This window comes from Tenrec ecaudatus, chromosome 1 (assembly GCF_050624435.1).
Source record: "Tenrec ecaudatus isolate mTenEca1 chromosome 1, mTenEca1.hap1, whole genome shotgun sequence".
In the NCBI taxonomy this organism is placed as follows: Eukaryota; Metazoa; Chordata; class Mammalia; order Afrosoricida; family Tenrecidae; genus Tenrec; species Tenrec ecaudatus.
This window is the reverse complement of record NC_134530.1, coordinates 117,756,105-117,775,388: the sequence shown is the minus strand read 5'-3', so window position 1 is coordinate 117,775,388 and position 19,284 is coordinate 117,756,105. Positions and strand designations below refer to the sequence as shown.

The following is a 19,284-nucleotide window of genomic DNA, read 5'->3' as shown; positions in this document are numbered from 1 at the left end:
GTTCAACTCACAACACGGTCTTTCCTGTGGCTTGATAAACTTGTAAAAGCTGGGTAATGAAAAAAGGAAAAATAATGTTTGGACTGTGGTATTTGCAAAGAATATTGAATATATTTTGTCCTGCCCCAAACCCAAAAGAAAAACCAAGCACACTGCCATCTAGCCCATGCTGACTGCTGGAAACCCTGATGGGGAGTGTAGGGCGGTTCCTGTGATTTTCTGAGACTGGGCAATTCTTTAAGTCCTATAGTTCTCCAGCGGAGTGGCTGGTGGTTTCGAACAGCTGACCTTGTTGTTAGCAATCCAATGTGTAACCCCTATGCCACCAGGGCTCCTGTACCGTCCAAAGAACAAATAAATTAAATCTTCAATGAAAAATACCTAGAATGTTCCTGAGAAGGAATGATAAGATTTTTACATACTTACTTCGGACATGATATCACGAAAGACCAATTTCTAGAAAAGGACCCTGTGTTTGTTTGGAAACCCGGGCTTGACTTCGACTAGATGGCAGTGAGTTTGCTTTTGTTTTATTTCCCTGTGTTGGCGAGCTCCGCGAATAACCAAGCCAAAGGGATGCCCTCTGTTAAAAAGGGAAACAGACCCCGCCCCGCCCTGCCCGCTCCGCGTCCTCGCCAATAGCAGCAGGCGCTGGGCGCCCTTTCCAGGGAAGGGCCAATGAGCGCAGGGGAGGGGCGGGGCGGTCGTTGCCAAAGGAGCCGCGGGCCCGCGACCGGCTTCGCTTTTGTCCCACGGTTCGTTGGCCGTGCCTCGTCCTCCGGGAGCAGTTCCGGCGATTCGCCTCGCGTCCGTTGCCGGCTTCCTCGGTTGCACCCACAGCCCGCTGCTCCCCGCTGCACCCCAGCGCCGAACGCCCAGGTACGCCTCCCAGACCCGCCGCCAGCCCGGTGCGCGGGCTTCTGCAGCCGCTCGCCCCTTCCGACAGGGCGGCGGCGGGAGGGCGGCGGCGGGCTGACGTCACAGCTACGTGCTGACGCACGCAGAGCGTGGGCGCGGCTTTTGGGGTGCGGGGTCCCTGCGTGCCGTGGTTACCCAGCCGTCTGTTTTGGGGGGTGCGTTGGGGAGAAGTGGGCAAGAGGGGATGGATCCCGGAAGTGAGGTGCCGCCCCTCCCCCCAGGCCAGCCCTGCCAGAGGTCCGAGTCGGCCCCTCTCGTCGCTGACCGGGGACAAGGCCGCGCGGTCCCTGCTACTTCAGAGCAGGTCCTGCAGGAGGTGACCTGTCCACCACCACCCAGTCGCCGGCCTGGCAGTCCCGGGCATGACAGTGTTCCTTTCAGAGACAATCATTAAAATGATACACATCTGCCATTGGGCCATTTCTGTTCATGACAACTCATGTCGACGGACTTGCCCCACAGAGTTCTCAGGAGGTCACCAGGACTTTGTGTCCAAGGCACCTTCTTCTGTGGACTAAACCTTCGGAAATAATCCAAACTCCGTCAAGCGGATTCCAACTCCTGATGGATTTCCAGGCGAGACTAGAACTTCTCCAGAACTTCTCCACTGGCAGCGTTTGAATGAGCAGTCAGGAGCTTAGCCGCTGGGCAGCGAGGTTACCTTTCCTTTCAAAAACCTCCTTGGTAGTGAGTGGAGACTCTTTACAGAAGCCAACGCCCATGCCTTTCTTTTGATGAAGTGACTGGTTAGGTTTGAACCACTGACCTTTGGAGTTAGCAGCCAGTTGTTTAACCATTGAGCAACCAAGTTTCCTCTTCTGACATCCTTTCCAACTCATCGTGACCATTTATGACAGAATAGGAGGAACCACTGCTTTCGAATGGTTTCCATAGAGTTTCGTAGGCCATAATATATGCAGAGAGGAATCTTGGTGGTATAATGGGGTAAGCTTTGGAATGGCTAACCATAAGGTTGGTCGTTCAAATATACCAGTTGCTCCAAGGGAGATAGATCAGGAGAAAAATCCTTACTGCTCCTGCAAAGGTTTACAGCCCAGGCACTTTGGGTACTCTTGCTATTTATTGGAATGGCAGTGGGTTTTAGCTTTTGAACCAGATGGTCCATTCAGCCGACCTTTCACTTAGCTGCTCAACACTTTACCCACCAGAGTCCTTAGCATTTGGTCATTATGGTAAATAAACAAACTACATATAGAAAACTTAGCGGTTTTTAAAATCAGTTTACTTTGCTACTTATAGTAAGAAGATCACATCATGCTTATAATTCTTTAATAGTTCTAAAATAAAATCTAAACTCATTGCCAATGAGTTGATTCTGAGTCACAGTGATCTTATAGGATGGAGTAGAATTGCCCCCTTTCAAGTTTCTGAGACTATAACACTTTATAGGAGAAGAGCCTTATCTTCCGCAGGTTGTTTCCCACTGCTGACCTTAAGGTTAGCTGCCCAGTGCTTAACCCACTCCACCACCAGGGCTCCTTCCTTAACAGCGATTCATTTTTTGCGCCTGCTCATTTCACAATTGATGTGTATCGTATCATGTTTGTAACCGGAGATATTTTGAAGACATGAGAAAATGGCTTTGTTTACATTGCTGTTCTTCATTGTGCTTGATCTGTACAAATGAACATGACGCAAAGAGTGGAATGTCGCCATAAGATTGAAATAGCATCTGCCTGCGGGGCACAAATCTGTAAGAAGTATTCTCATGGGCTCTCATTTATTACTACTCAACTGATTTTGACAGGATTGAATGGTTTTTATAATAGTTCTGCAAGGAGGAGATCTTGAGAGAATTTCTTTGAAGATATAATTTGTTCTGTATGCATACTCAGGGCTGCAAGCAGTTTTAGGAATGGTGATTGACTCAGGCTCCTTGTTTAAAAAAAGAAAAAAAAACGTTTAAAGAGAAGACTTGGATAGGAAGGCAACTGCAACAGAGTACCACAGGAGTACTAATTGTATCAAAGGAACCCTAAGTAATATTTTTAAAATTCCATGCTGCAACTTCATTCTGAAAATCACCACCCCAGCGGTCTAATTGACCGAGGGGAAATTAAAGACCCAGTGACTATGAGCTACCTCTGTCAGGGGCTAAACAAAGACAGATGGTTTATGAGCCTGCCACAGTCTTCTGCCTCTGCGTCATCAGAACCAGCACACCGAACCCACAGCCACTGCATTGACTCTGACTAATTGCAGCCCCACAGGGGCTGGTGGACTGCCCCTGAGAGTTTCCAAGACTATAATCTTTACCAGAGTAGAAAGCCTCATCTTTCTTCCTGGGAGCTGGATGGTGGTTTTGAACTGCTTACCTGTGGTTAATAGCCCAATGCATAACCACTGTGCCACGAGGACCCCTTATAACAACGAGTGGTTAAATTATGTCCAGTCTCCCTCTTACTGTACTCTGCTTAAGGAAGAAACTATACTTTAGAATGTTGTTAGGTGTCATTGAGTGGCTCTGACCCAAACCAACCATATGCACAACAGAACCAAACACTGCATGACCCTGTGCCATGCTCACAGTTGCCTGAGCCCATTGATGCAGCCACTGTGTCCACCCATCTCCTTGAGGGCCTTCCTCTTGTTCGCTGCCCCTCCACTTCACCAAGCATGTCCATCTCTAGGAACTGGTCTCTCCTGACAACATGTCCAAAGTATGTAAGATGAAGTCTTGCCATCCTTGTTTCTAAGGAGCACTTTGGCCTTAAACTTCTTCCAATACCAATTGGCTTGCCTTCATATCAGTTATTGGTACGTTCAATATTCTTTTCCAGCATTACAATTTCAAAGCATTGATTCCTCTACATTCTTCCTTGGTCATTGCCCAACTTTCATATGCGTATGTTGCAGTGGAGGATACCATGGCTTGGGTCAGATGTACCCTAACCCTCCAAGTAACATCCTTGCTGTGCAATACCCAAAAGAGGGCTTAGGCAGCAGATTTACCTAATGCAATACAAGTGTTGGTTCTCTTGAATACTGCTTCTGTGAGCATTGATTGTGGCTCCAACTAACAATATCCGTAACATCTTTAGTCTTTTTTCCATTTATCATGATGCTATCTACTCGTCCAGTTGTGAGGATTTTGATCTTCCTTACCTTGATTTGTAACTCACACTGAAGACTAAAATCCTTGCTTTCCTCAAGTGCTTCAGTTCCTCCTCACTTTCAGCAAGCAAGGCTGTGTCATCTGCACATTGCAGGTTGTAAATAATCCTTCCTCCAGTCATGATGCTACACTCTTCTTATAATCCAGCTTCTCTGTTGATTTACTCAGCATACAGATTGAACAAGTATGGTGAGAGAATACATGCCTGACACACACCTTTCTCGATTTTAAACCATGCAGTGTTCCCTTGTTCTGTTCATGCAACTATCTCTTGATCCGTGTAAAAGTTCCAAATGAGCGCAGTGAAGTATTCCAGAATTAACATTGTTCTCCATGTTATTCACAGTTTATTATGGTCCACACAGTTGAATGTCCGCAGTCAGTAAAACACAAGCAAGCATCTTTCTGGTATTCGCTTTTTGCCAACATCCATCTGACATTAGCAATGATATCCCTTGTTCCACATCCTCTTCTGAAGCCAGCCTGAACTGGCAGTTCCCTGTCAATATATTGTTGCAATTGTTGTTGGATGATCTCAAGCAAGATTGCAATTGTGCGTGATATCGTTATATAGTTTGAGCGTTTTCTTGGGTCACCTTTGTTTGGAATGGGCACAGATATGAATCTTTTCCATTCAGTTGGCCAGGTAGCTGTCTTCCCAACTTCCAGCATAGACACGTGAGTGTTTCCAGTGCTTCTTCAGCCTTCTGAAACATTTCAGTGGATGTTCTGTCACTGGAGCCTTGTTTTAGACTAATGCATTCAGAGCAGTTTGAACTTCTTCCTTCAGCAGAATTGGTTCTTGCTCACATGCTACCTCATGAAATGGTGTACTGTCGACTAGTTCTTCTAGGTCCGGTGACTCTGCATTCTTTCCGTCTTCTCTTGATGTGCTCTTCATCATCCAATATCTTGCCTTTAGAATCTTTCTAATTTGCACTTCGAGGCTTGAATTTCTTTTTGAGTTTCAGATGCCAAGCATGTTCTTCCTTTTTGGTTTTCCAATTCCAGGTCCTTGCACAGTTCATTATAATAGTTTGCTTTATCTTCTCAAGCTGCCCTTTGATTTCTATTCAGCTTCTTGACTTCATCCTTCCATTTGCTTTAGCTACTCTGCAATTAACAGCAAGATTCAGAGTCTTTCTGGACATCTACTTTGATTCCTTCCTTTCATGTCTTTTTAATGACCTTTTGCTCGCTTCATGATGATGGTCTTGGTGTCCTCCCACCGCTCACCAGGACTTCTCTCATTGGTGTTCAATGAGTTAAATTTGTTCTTGAAGCTCAGCTGGGATAGACTCAACATTGTGGATTTGTTTTCTTCTCCTTCAGCTATAGCCTGGACTTCCATTTGATGGTCTGTTCCGCAGCCAGCCCCTGATCCATTGCATCTCCACACAGATGTAGTCAATCTGGTTTCTGTCTTATGTTGAACAAAGGTATTTGCTATGAACATGTCGTTGATTTTGCAAAATTCTGTCATATGATCTCCAATTTCATAGTCCTTATTTTCCAACTACTGTTCCTTCCTCTTTGTTTCCAAGTTTTGCATTCCAATCACCAATAACTATCAATGTATCTTGACTGCATGTTTGATCAGTTTCCAACTGATTTGATTGGTAGAATTTTTCAATTTCTTCATCCCTAGCTTTTGGGTTGGTGCATAAATTTGAATAATAGTTGTGCTGTTTGGATTTCCTTGAAGGTAAATAGACACAGTCCAATCTCAGATACCATTGTCCTTCATGATTGAGTTAGAAAGATCTTTTCTGACAGTGAATGCCAGGAGTTCCTCTTGATCTAATCACTTCCTCTTTTGGAGTCTTAATGATAATTGTACTTTCAACATTTCATGGCATTTGGTTCAAAACTGTGTTCTACCACTTTCTAATTTGTAATCTTAGACAGGCTATTTAATCTTTCTGAGACATGGTGTCCTTATATAGTCTGAGGATGTTAATAGCAACCTTGTTGGTGAGATGATACTCATAAGTCAGTCCGTTCCTTGTTTAATGAATGGTAGCCATCATCATCATCATCATACTTAAGGAAGGAAGGCAATGCTTCGCCCTTCATTTGGTAAAGGATGCTGATATAGCTACTTGGGATTAGACAGTGTTCTGAATATCTGTGGGACGGAAACAATGGGAAAAGTGGCTCAGTGTTTTCCTGGATAATTTAGCTCTTTCTCGGACTCATTTATCTCCAAAGTTGCCCCCTTTAAACACTGAGTAACATGATCACTCTTATATGATAAAACATACTCTGTGCATACACTCCCCCGCCCCCTCCTACCTTGCCCTACTGTTAGAGAACGTTTGCGAGTAGAAGATGATGGGTACGACATTTACCCTGAAGCTGTGTTGTGGGGTGCTGTTGGGTGTTTGTGACTTACAGCCAGTCTGTGTACAGGAGAATGAAACACCATCCAGTCTTGTGTACCCTCACAATTTTTCTTACATTTGAGCCCATTACTGAAGCCACCGTGGCCGTCCATCGCAAGGCCTTCGCCTTTTTGGTGCCCCCTACTTTGCTAAACATAATGTCTTCTTCAAGGACTGCTCTTTCTTGATAACTTGGTCAAAGTATGTCAGATGAAGTCCAGCCATCCTTGCCTCTAAGGAAAATTTTGGCTGTACTTCTTCCAAGACAGATTGGTTTGTTCTTTTGGCAGTGCATGGTACTTTCAGTATTCTTTGCCAAGACCATAGTTCAGACGCATCATTTTTTTCCTTCAGTCTTCCATAGTCAGTGTCCAACGTGCATATGAGGCGCTTGAAAATACCCTGGCTTGGTTCAGGTGTCCCTTAGTCCTCAAAGTAACATCCTTGCTTTTCCACACTTTAAAGCGGTCTTGTGCATAAGATTTAGCCAATGCAAAGCATCCTTTGACCTCTTGACAGCTGTTTCCATGAGCATTGATTGTGGAACCAAGTAAAACAAAATCCTTGACATTACATTCTTTACTCTGTTTACCACAGTGTTAACAGTCTGTCCCGTTTTAAGGACGTTGTTTTTCTTTACATTGAATTGAATCCATCCTGAAGGCGACAATCCTTGATCTTCATCAGTAAGTGCTTCAAGTCCACCTCACTTTCAGCAAGAAAGGTTGTGTCTGTCATCTGCATAGTGCAGGTTATTAATAAGCCTTCCTCCAATCCCGATGCCTTGTTCTTCATATAATCCAGTTTACCCAGATAGGCACAACAAATTTAAAGAAAGTTATAATATGGGAATTTATGGAGAAATTAAATTCTGAATGAAATGTGTGATTCTGAAAATACTCCCGGATGGCAGGGTTCTGGCTGGACTTGAGTCACCAGAGAATGCTCTGGGGAGGAGATACATGGAACTTGAATATGAGAGTGTAGCCTACACTTACAAACAGCTGGTCTTGCTGGTGACTCTCCCACACAGCACACAGCCGGCAACCCGACCTTGACAATTGAATTCCTTTTTGTTCATTGAAGAGAGGCATTTGTTAATTCATGATCTAAATGTCTGCTTTCTGAAAATGTTCTTGTTGATTTGTTTTCAAATTTTGGTAGACTTATAAGTTGTATATACTCATAAGATGTATATTCTAGTTCTGGCTATTTTCACACTTGGCCATCTGTACTTTTTGCGCTGTGGTGTCTACACTGCATGCAGTAAATGTTTGACTAGAGCCCAGAATAGTGGAATGAAGGAACAACCTTCCCGCATCTATTTTGTGCTTATTGCTGAAGTTTTCATGGTAAAATTTTTTTTAATTATTATTTTTTTCAGTAAAAGCATTGTGCTTTTGTTTGATGAGATTGGCAATCATTACTCCTAATAATTAGTGCTTGGCCAAACAAATCAGAATTGGCAGGATTCATGTATTTTTCTCTTCAGAGAAATTAGTTTGAGGTGCATATTTTCTAAAGCTGGCTAGTTTTTCAGGTCAACCTAGATGCTATAGAAGGCCTTGAAATAACCTTCTCCCCCCACCCCCGGACACATGGCTGTCACTGTATATCCACCCTCACATTTTTTGCTGGTCAACATTTTAGAACATAGTTTAGTGAGTGTAGCTGGATAGTATAAAATCATGACTACTCCTGGAAACAGCTTTTAGTCCATGTCTTTTGGCAAAGGACTGGTAAAGTCATCTCCACTGTCTCTATGTAAGAAATCCAATTGTTTACCCCATTGAAACTTTTAAGAATTGCGCATATTTAAGGACTTTATCTCTTTGAAGTGTTGAAAAGCAAGGATATTACTTTGAGGCCTAAAGTAGGCCTGACCTCAAGCCACGGTATTTTCAATAGCCTTATATGCGCGTGAAAGTTGGACATTGAATATGGAAGACTGAAGAAGAATCGATGCTTTGAACGGTGTTGTTGGTGAAGAATATTGAAAGTGCTGTGGACTGCCAAAACAGCAAACAGATGTGCTTTGGAAGAAGAACCACCAGAATGCTTCTCGGAGGCAAGGATGCCGAGACTTTGTGTCACCTACTTTGAGCATGTTTTGAGGTAGATAAATCCCTGGAGGAGGACATCATACTTGGTAAGGTAGAGAGTGGCAGAGCATCAGAAAAGAGGAAGGTGCTTTACAAGACGGATTGACCCAGTGACGTAATGACCTAGCTACAGCAAAGGGCTCCAACACAGGGGCAACTGTGAGGGTGGTGCAGGACCAGGCAGTGTTTCCTTCTGCTGCACATCGGGCCACTCTGAGTGGGAACCGACTCCGTGGCGCCCAATAGCATCACCAAGGTGTCCGCAACAGAGTCTTTGTTTCACCATTTATAAATTATCCAATAGAGCTATATCCATACGTTGTCAGTGGGCAGTAAACTCCACAGAATTCAAACATTTTCCTGTGGAAGCATCTGCTATCCTTTATAAGAATACATTTGGTTCACTAAAATGAGAGCATTTATATATATATATATATGACATTTTATGCTAAAGAAAATAACTTTGTGCTGTGCTCATAAGCTTTTGGTTATAGTATTGTCATTACACAAAAATAACGTACATCGTGCCTTGGGACCTCTGAACAACCTTCTCCCTGGAACAGTTTCTACTAATATGGTTATTGATAATTTTATGGAAAACATCCAAGATGTATCCTGCAAATTTCCTGCTTTGAGTTCCGATCACTAAGTAATGAAGATAACATTTTGCAATGTTGAGCAGAATTCATTCTAAAATCTCTTTTTACAACACATTAATTGTATTTATTTATTTATCCTGTGAGATATAAGATATAGTTTCCTATTATAGGTGATAAAGCAGAGAAATTTTATTTTTTAATTAATTTTTTAGATCATTTTAATGGAGGCTCTTACAGCTCTTATAGCATTCCATATATCAATTGTATCAGAATTTTATTTTTTTATAATACTTTTAGAAGTGATTCTTATAAAGCTGATAACCCATAATGCCAAGTGAGAGCTTATTTAAATACTGATAACAATAGAATCTAATAATATGATTATTTTTTACAAACTGAAACAAACTCTGTTCTTTTACATTGTGCTATATAGAACTTTTAGTCCAAATGTAGGAACCATGTTCCTTCAGTGATGCCAACAAAGATGACTCAATGGATGATTAAACTGAAAACAGAACACAACACAACACAACACCTACTGCCTCTGAGTTGACTTCAACTCATTTCACGTCGATAGGGCAGAGTAGAACTACCCCACAGTTTACCAGGCTGTAGATCTGTCTTTCTTTTTAAAATTGTATTAGGGGCTCATACAACTCTTTTTTTTTAACATTTTATTAGGGGCTCATACAACTCTTATCACAATCCATACATATCATACATCAATTGTATAAAGCACATCTGTACATTCTTTGCCCTCATCATTTTCAAAGAATTTGCTCTCCACTTCAGCCCTTTGCATCAGGTCCTCTTTTTTTCCCCCTCCCTCATGAACCCTTGATAATTTATAGATTATTATTTTGTCATATCTTGCCCTATCCGGCATTTCCTTTCACCCCCTTCTCTGTTGTCTGTCCCCCAGGGAGGAGGTCACATGTAGATCCTTGTAATCAGTTCCCCCTTTCCAAGTCACTCACCCTCTACTCTCCCAGTATCGCCCCTCACACCCTGGTTCTGAAGGTATCATCCACCCTGGATTCCCTGTGCCTCCAGCTCCTATATGCACCTCTGCTCTATCCAGACTTGCAAGGTAGAATTTGGATCATGGTAGTTGGGGGTGAGGAAGCATCCAGGATCCTGGGGAAAGCTGTATTCTTCATCGGTGCTACATCGCACCCTGACTGACTCATTTCCTCCCCTAGAGCCCTCTGTGAGGGGGTCTCCAGTGGCTGACAAATGGGCTTTGGGTCTCCACTCTGCACTTCCCCCTTCATTCACTATGGTAAGATTTTTTTTTTTTGCTGATGCCTTATCCCTGATCCCTTTGACAACTCTTATCACAATCCATATATCCATCCATTGTGTCAAGCACATTTGTACATTTGTTGCCATCATCATTCTCAAAACATTTTCTTTCTACTTGAGCCCTTGGTATCAGCTCCTCATTTTTCCCCTCTATCCCTATTAGCCCCTCCCTCATGAGCCCTTGATAATTTATAAATTATTAGTATTTTGTCATAGTTTATACTGTCTGGCATCTCCCTTCACCACTTTTCTATTGTCCGTCCCCAAGAAGGAGGTTATATGTATATCCTTGTAATCATTTCCCTCTTTCTACCCCACCTTCCCTCCACCCTCCCAATATCGCCACTCTCACCACTGGTCCTGAAGAGATCATCCATCCTGGATTCCCTGTGTTTCCAGTTCCTGTCTGTACCAGTGTACATCCTCTGATCTAGCAAGATTTGTAAGGTAGGATTGGGATCATGATACTGGGGGGAGGGTTGGAAGCATTTAGGAACTAGAGGAAAGTTATATGTTTCATGGTTGCTACACTGCACCCTGGCTGGCTCGTCTGCTCCCCGTGACCCTTCTAGAAGGGGATGTGCAGTTCAGGCTGTAGAGTTTTATGGGAGCAGACCATGTCATCTTTCTCCTGAGCTCAGGTTGTTTGGGAAACAGCCAAGTGCTTAACCACTGGGTCACCTTGGGTCCTCTCTTTCAATTTTTGTTTACCTGTGGTTTTTAGATGCTTAGAATTCAAATATAACAGACATCATTTCATAAGACTCTAGTCTACAGAGACATAGACATTTAAACAAGTGAATGGATGAAAACTCAATATCAATTTCTGAGCAGGATAGCACTAGCAACTGAACAAATTAGTAGATGATCATTATCTTTATTGCAATGATTTGTTCTGAGATATTTCTTAATCCTTGCGTTTAGCTTTTTATTAGATTTTGAATACTTAAATTTTCAAGACAGCAGGTACTTTAAAATATTGTCAGAATAGATATTGCATACACCTAACATTCAGGTGGATCACTTTAGAGTACTTGTAGGTCATCCATCAGTTCCTTGGGAGAAGAACAAGGCTCTCTATTCTCTTCAAAAGTTACAGTCTTGGAGACGTCAGGCAGTGTAAGATATGACAAAATGATAATTTATAAATTATCAAGGGTTGATAAGGGAGGGGGAGTGGGACGGGGGAAATGAGCTGATGCCAGGGGCTTAAGTGGAGAGGAAATGTTTTGAGAATGATGAGGGCAATGAATGTACAAATGTGCTCGACACATTGATGTATGTATGGATTGTGATAAGAGTTGTATGAGCCCCAATAAAATGATTTAAAAAAGAAAGAGTTCCAGTCTTGGAAATGCACAGGCGCAGTTCCACCTCGGACTGTCCTGCTGTGTTCCCGAGAGGAGCTGGAGTGGACTCCATGGCAGTGAGATTGGCTCGTGTGTTTGTTTTTGTGCATCAGTGGATGGCAAGTGAAATAAAGTGTGCTTTTCAATGATCATTATGCTAAATATTTTCAAAATCTTCAGATAGAAACAAATGGATTTTAGACACTGTTCATGTTTTCTGAATTGTTAACTAAGAATTATCAGTGCTTTATCTTTTGTTATATTTTTATTAGGTTATGCTTCACATACCATACAATTTAATCATGTAATTATATTAGAAAGATCTGTGTCATCATCCCCACCATCAATTTCAGAACGTTTTCTTCTTGTACTGATTGTTGTTAGCTCCCCATCTACCCCCTTCCTTCTCTGTCATGCCCCTGGGGGATTTCAATTCAGTCACTGTTCAAATATCTACCTATTCTGGACTTCATATATAGAAAATCATATGAAATAGAAGCAGGAAGCAAGCAGCCAATCCTTGATGCCTACTTCTTGATTTTAAACCAGTCAATAGCTACTGGTTCTCTTTCACTCCTAGTCAAGGTATCATTCCACATGAGCACAGTTAAGGGTTTTGTAATTCCCTTTCTTCGCAGTGTTATTCATAATTTGTCATGATCTACATAGACTTTGCATAGTCAAAAAATAGGTAAGCATTTAGCTATGATCCATCTGAAAACAGCAACGCTATTCCTAGTTACATGTTCTCACCTGAATATGCCTCCAATTTTTGGCAGTTCTCTATCAATGTATGCTGCTACCACCTTTTACTAATCTACAGTAACATTTTAGTTGTATGTGATGTCAATGGTATTATTTGATAATTTCAACCTTCTGTTGGATTTTTTTTTTAGGATTGAGAAGAATTTGGATTTCTTCCAATTAGTTAGCCTGGTAGTTACTGTTCAAATTTCTTGGCATTTTGTTAGAGTTTCGTTTTGTATCAACTTGGCTGGGCCTGGATCCTCCCATGATGTGATTTAACATAGTATATTCCACTTCCTGATGCTCCTTGAGCAAACAGTTCTGAGCAGATTAGGGTGGAGTTCTACCCTTTAATCATGTCAGAGCCTGATGAAAATGGAAGGGAATTTTGTGGGGGTGTTGGGTTGTTAATTCCAAGGTTAGCAATTCAAAACTACCAGGTGCTCTGTGGAAGAAGGATGAGGCTTTCTCTTCCCCTAAAGATTTCCTGTCTCAGAAGCTCACAGGGACAGTTCTGCCCTGCCCTCTTGCTGCCATCGAGTCAGTTATGACTCATGACGATCTTAAGGGGCAGGGCAGAACTGCCCCTGTGTGTTTCTGACCCTGTGACTCTTCAAGAATAGAAAGCCTCTTCTTTCGTCCTGCCCACTAGGGTTGCTGTGAATTGGAATTTACTTGATGACAGTGAGTTTGCTTTCTTCTGGGTGGGGGTGGCGGCATGTGGTTTACTCCTATTTAAGTAGACTCTGGGAAGGTTTTTCACTTCTTGCTGGTCCACATCCTGCATCTGGTTCATCACAGATCCTGGGAGCGATCGGTGACCTGCCATATGCCTGCCAACCTAGGATTCATTTGACTGTAGCCATGAGCCTGACTTATGGACTCCAGATGCATCTACCTCTGCCTCCAGCAACCTGTGGTCTTCTTGCTTCCTAGTTTGTCTTCCTGCTTCCTGGTTCGTCTTCCTGCTTCCTGGTTCATTGACACTGGCAGCTACTTAAGTCAAGAACAGCCTCCAGCTTAACATCTGACTCATGGACTTAAGTGAGGCTGGACTTACCTGTTTCTAGACTACCTGAACCACTTTTTTTGGATAGAAAATTCTTTATATATCTATCCCCATCCCCATTCCTAATCTGTATCGGTATCACGGATTTCTTCCTAGAGTAGGGAGCCCAACACATTCATTTATTGAAACATTCCAACTGGTATGCCATCAAATCCTGAAGTGTTATTTTCTCCCAATACCTTTGATGTAGCTTGGAATTTGCCTTTTAATACCATAGGATCTTGATCATAAAGTACCTCCTGAAAGGGCTGGATGTTGACAAATTCTTCCATTTTCTTTTAATAGTTTCTGCATTGTTCAATGATTTGCCCATTGAAGTCTTCAGTGTTATAACTGGAGGCTTGAATTTTTCTTGAGTTCTTTCATCTTGAGAACTGCTGAGTGTGTTCTTCCTTTGGTTTTCTAACTCGCGGTCTTTGAACATTTCAATGTAATGTTTTACTTGTTTTTCTTAAGCCACCAGTAAAATTTCCTGCTCAGCTGTTTCATTTCATGATTTCTTCCATTTGCTTTAGCTTTTCTACATTCAAGAACAAGTTCTCTTCTGTAATCCATTTGGTTCTTTTTCTCCCCTGTCCCTTTATGACCTTTTACTTTCTTCATTTATAATGATTTTGATGCTTTCCCACACACAACTGGTCTGATCTTTGGTCAATAGTGTTCAGTGTTTCAAATCTACTCTTGAGATGTTCTCTCAATGCAGGTGGGGTGTGCCTATATCGTCTCTCGAGGACTTGTATGAAATAGCTTGAGCTTCAACTTGAATTTGTATTTGAGTAATTAATGGTTTATTCAACAACCAGCCCATAGACTTGTTTTGACTTATGATACTGAGTTTTTCCATTGTGTCTTTCCACAGATATTGTTGATATGATCCCTATGTATTCCAGCTGGTTGATCTGATCCCTACGTATCCCTGTGTATTCCCTATCTGATCCACATATGCATTCATTGTTTATGTTGTTGAAAATAGGTATTTGCAATGGATAAGTTAGTTTAAGGCCATATTTTCCAGCTATGCAGTCTTCTTTGTTGCCAACTTTTGCATTCCAATCACCAGTAATGATCAGGGCATTTTGATGCTGCTATATGTGACCAATTTCAAAGTGCAGAACTTGGTAAAAAGTCTTCAGTTTAATCATCTTTAGCAGTAGTCGTTGGTACATAGATTTGAATAATTTATTTAGGCATATGGATATTATCACTGACAACATTATACTTCAGAATAGATCATGAAACATTCTTTTGATGATTAGTGCCATGTCATTCCTCGTCAATTTGTCTTTACTAGCAGAGTAGATCACGTGATGTTCTGATTCAAAATAGCAAATATCAGTCCACTACTGTTTAGTTTGGCCTAGGATATCAATCTTTATGTGTTCGTTTAATTTTTGATAATTTTCATTTTTTAATTTTTGTGCTTTGTACATTCCACATTTGATAGCTGCTGCTTATGTTAAGTCTCGCCACACCAGAAATGCCTGGGCTGCAAGCAGTGCTTCCCCTGTGCCCATAGGCTGACCCCACACAGAGGAGGCAGCGCTTCTCCAGTTACAAGCTGAGTAACTTCCAAACGGAGGGGCTCAGCTTCCCAGCACTGAATCCGACAATGCTTTCCGACTCTTAAGGTTCCCTTATTTGTTGAAAAGCTGTGAACTCATTAGTTAACATGGAGCCATTTTGAAGGAATTTCATGCTCATGTTAAAAACATCTCCAAGTTTGAAGGTAAACAAGTGAACTCATTTAGTAAAATGTGGCAGTACTAATCTGTATATTCCCTTCATGATCACCAAGAGTGACATCCTACTTTGGGAACTGGGAATAGATGGATAGAATTTTCAGAGGTCTGCTTTATAAAGGAATATTTTATCTTTGCACCTTCTGTTGGCAAATATTTTTTTAAAGTATGTTGATCTCCACAGTTTCAGGCTTAAATCAAGGAGCCCTGGCAGCACAGTGAGTTTAGCATTAGGCATCTAACCATCAATGAATGCTAATCTCTCAGCCGTTCCAGAGAAAACGATGAGGCTTTCTGCTCCCATAAAGAGTTATAGTCTCAGGAATTCTATGGAGCAATTCTTCTCTGGACTATAGTCTCTCTGAGTTGGGATTGACTTGGTGGTAGTAGGTTGGATTTAGCATAAAATAATATATATTTCTTATTGGTTGGATTTAGTGAACTGAGGCCGATAGTTCACCTATGGCCATTATATCTGTTTTCCATTCCTACTGCAGTTCTTTATCTTCAGAGAGAGATTAATACTTTTTTCTACATTGTGATTAAGTAGAAAATAGCTGTTTTTGGCAACTGTATGGACATTAACATTGAATGGTTGTGCTATACAATTTTAATCTGATTTGGGATTAATGTGATTTTGTCTTTGAAATGTTTTCCACTAATACACCTGTAAGTCTTTATCTTGTGTTGTTGGGGGTGTTCTTTGCCAACACCATCATTCAAAAGCATCTTACTGTATATCAGGGTAATGAGAGGAAATAAGTGTAACTACTGAAATGCTGAATTTAACAACTGCATCACTTCCCAGTTTTCAGTTTGTGTGAACAAGTTGTGGAAGCCACCTATAAATCATTTACTGAATTTATGGAGAAGCCTGTACATGATGGAAGTCATTCAGCAGAACTCTTTTTTCATCTTAAAAGCCAGTCAGAGAGAGAACACCTGCCGCGGCAGCGTGCCAGTGAAAGTCATCTCAGCTGGTAAGGGCCTGGAGAGCAACGTGTACTTGAACTTTCGAATGAAAGATTTTATATTTTTCTTTAATATAAATTATTTGAATCAAGATATTCCTTTCAAGAATATTTTATTCAGATGCAGTATTCAATATTTATTTAATCTGATTACAAATATACTCATAGTAGAATTTGGCTCTTTTTTTTGGACATCTTATGGAAAACAATTACAACTGAAAACCTTATCAAAGTTCTGTGTTAGCTAAGCTAAATGAAAATACAGATCTTACAAAATACTGGAAATAATGGTTAATGAGCACTAACAGTGTTATTTGGTATATTGCTATTTAACAAATACCTTTTATATTTTGGTTCTTTAGAATTGGGAATATGCTTGTTTCTTATATGGGTCATTGTCTCCTAAAAGGAGACAATCCTTTTATAAATAAAGAGTTTCTACACTTGTTATTAATGAAAATCACATTTCACTATGTATAATTGTCATTCACTTCCTACCCACAGTTTTTAATAATGGATAAATGTCATTTATAAACAGTGTCTTCCTAAGTGACCACATTTAGTCAGTGGTTTTTTAAGAACATCCTCTTGATATTACCCCTGAAATGCCTTCAACTGAAGATGAGCCCTTTCATAATGAAAAAGAAAGCAACTAATTGAATAAAGATACATTGATTAGAATTAGAATTTTATTTAGACATATTTTTAAAGTACCTTCAAATGTAGGCTTAGGTTTTAAATCCAAATAACTCTTACATAAATGTAAAACGCAAGTGAAAAAAAAAGATTTAAGGCATATTTCAAATTTCCTTTATATTCAAAGTTTGACTCATATGAGCCTATTTTGGGTTCAGGATTGTCTTAACTTGTAAGAATAGTGGGAGTATAATATTTCTGAGAAGCAGAAGTTCTTAGCAATACAATGTATTTAAATGGATTGGCTTCTTAAGTATATAAATCAAGCCTCCTTTGGAATCCTGCTTCCAGAGGTTGGTAAACATTTCTGTTTCACCATTTTCTTCCCCAGTTCCCATGACCCTTTTTTCCCTAGTGTTTAAAAACAAACTGTACTTTTCCCTCTGGGACAGTGCTTGAACCTTTGGACACCTATTCTGTAACTCATTGGCAGGCAATGACAGATCAAGCCTGCCTCCTGGCTGACAAAGAACATAAAGATGCTTTCTGCTCTGGCACCATAAGAATGTGCTAGGGAAGATGTTCCTAGGCAAAATGTAGTCAAGATGACAAATGGTATCAGTTTTGTTTGGAAGAATAATAATATATCATAAAACCAAACGGAAGGATTTCCAGATGTCTAGGAAATTTTAGTTTTTTGTTTTCTATTTGGATAGCTTATTCTTCTGAAGGAATTTTGTGTAGAGAAAAGTAAGTTTCAAGCCAAGATGAGAATGGGGCCTAGAAAGAGAAATCTTTTTGGATTTGGTATAGGGGAGAAGGAAAGACATACGTATCACATCTTTCACAAACCTGCAAGGTGATACTGAATAATTATTTGTTAAACATAGAGCAGTGAAACATTGCTTATGGTGTCTGTGCAAATGTGTATCTTCACATTTTCAACCTTGTTTTCCTAATGTATTGAAGGTATTAAAAAAAAAAAGTGGAACCCATTGCCCTTGAGTTGATTCCTCTTCATAGCAACTCTATAAAAAACAGGAAAAAACCTCTCTCCATGGAGTGGATCCCTGACTTCTGGTGAACCTACAGGACAGAGTAGAAATGCCCCTTTGGGTTTCTAGACTTGAAATCTTTGTGGAAGCACCAAGCCTTATCTTTGAACTCCAGGCAGCTGGTGGTTTCAAGTAGGCTAGCAGCTCAGTGCTTGACCCACTAGACCGCCGGAGCACCGAGTGACCCTGTAGCACAGACTATTCGGCTGCAAAGTGTTTGCAAGGCTGTAATCCTTTGGTAGCAGACTGCTACATCTTTCTTCATAGCTGGAGCCTTTGAACTGCGGACTTGTCTTGGTTAGCAGCCTAGCCTAGCACTTCACCACTTTGCCACCAGGGCTTCTTAAAATGGGTTAGCATGTGTGGGCGGGTGGGAATTCCTTTTTGGCAGTAACAATTTACTGTCACCTTTTGTGGACCGGTTTATGGAATTGTAATATTTGGTTAGACTGTGCTATATTTCATGGCACTCCTATCTGTTAATAAGTTGAGCTGACCCGTTGGTTTTCTTGACTATGAGCTTTCCCGAAGCAGCTCTTCAAGGGCTCTTCCACAAGGCCACTCAGCCTGTTCCAACAGTCCACTTCCAAGTTAGCTGACCAGCGGCCGGAGGCAGAATCAGCTCCAGGACAGGGGTTTGCTTGCTGTTGTTTTGGTTTATGCAATATTTGTAGATGTATATAATTTGTCGATGTAACAGATTCAACTTGAATTGCATTTGTCCATGTGAAATTAGCCCGAAGCAAGACGTTCTCAATGAGAAGACTGCGCTGGAAGCAACACTGGAGGAAGCTGAGGTGGCAACCTGTTCCATGGAGTTACTCCTGTCATTATTTAAAGACACCGTTGAAAAGCTTACTTTTGAAGATGTGAGTGTTTCGCGCCTGACTGTTTAATAAAATGAAAAGCTAGTATAATCAGAATACATAACTGAATATCTTAGGTAGGTTTGCTCATCTAGGATCTGGTACCAAAATTGGGGTTTATTCATTGCTCTTTATTTCTGTGTCATTAACTGCAATGCATCTCCTACTTCTAATGTTACAAGAGATTCATCTTAGATGCCTAGTAAGAGGTTACATGAGAAGCTCTCGGTGAGAGTTAGGGTTATGTGTATTTGCTGACCTGTGTGACGGGAGGGTTGGAGTCGAAGCCTGATGACACGTTTTTTGGGGTGTGACGAGTTTTTTTCTGATGGAGACACTGAAGAGAACTGGCTTCCCTTTCTTGCCTTCCTGCCTGTTTGGATTCTGCACCTGGCTTCAGGCCAGCAG

General features: G+C 41.2%; 1 protein-coding gene across 5 annotated transcripts in view; it reads left to right on the top strand.

Moving 5' to 3' along the window:
- The first annotated feature begins 748 nt into the window (after positions 1-748).
- ODF2L (outer dense fiber of sperm tails 2 like) overlaps positions 749-19,284 on the top strand; it is a 62,634-nt gene continuing 44,098 nt past the window's right edge. For 3 of the 5 annotated variants that reach the window (XM_075557957.1, XM_075557938.1, XM_075557964.1), the window contains exons 1-3: positions 749-879; positions 16,157-16,328; positions 18,747-18,879. In XM_075557957.1, coding sequence (XP_075414072.1) covers positions 16,213-16,328; positions 18,747-18,879 — 249 coding nt within the window. In that variant the 5' untranslated portion in view covers positions 749-879; positions 16,157-16,212. Of the gene's footprint in view, positions 880-10,808; positions 10,892-16,156; positions 16,329-18,710; positions 18,880-19,284 lie in introns of those variants that run through there. The other 2 variants (XM_075557948.1, XM_075557970.1) reach the window with 2 other exon arrangements.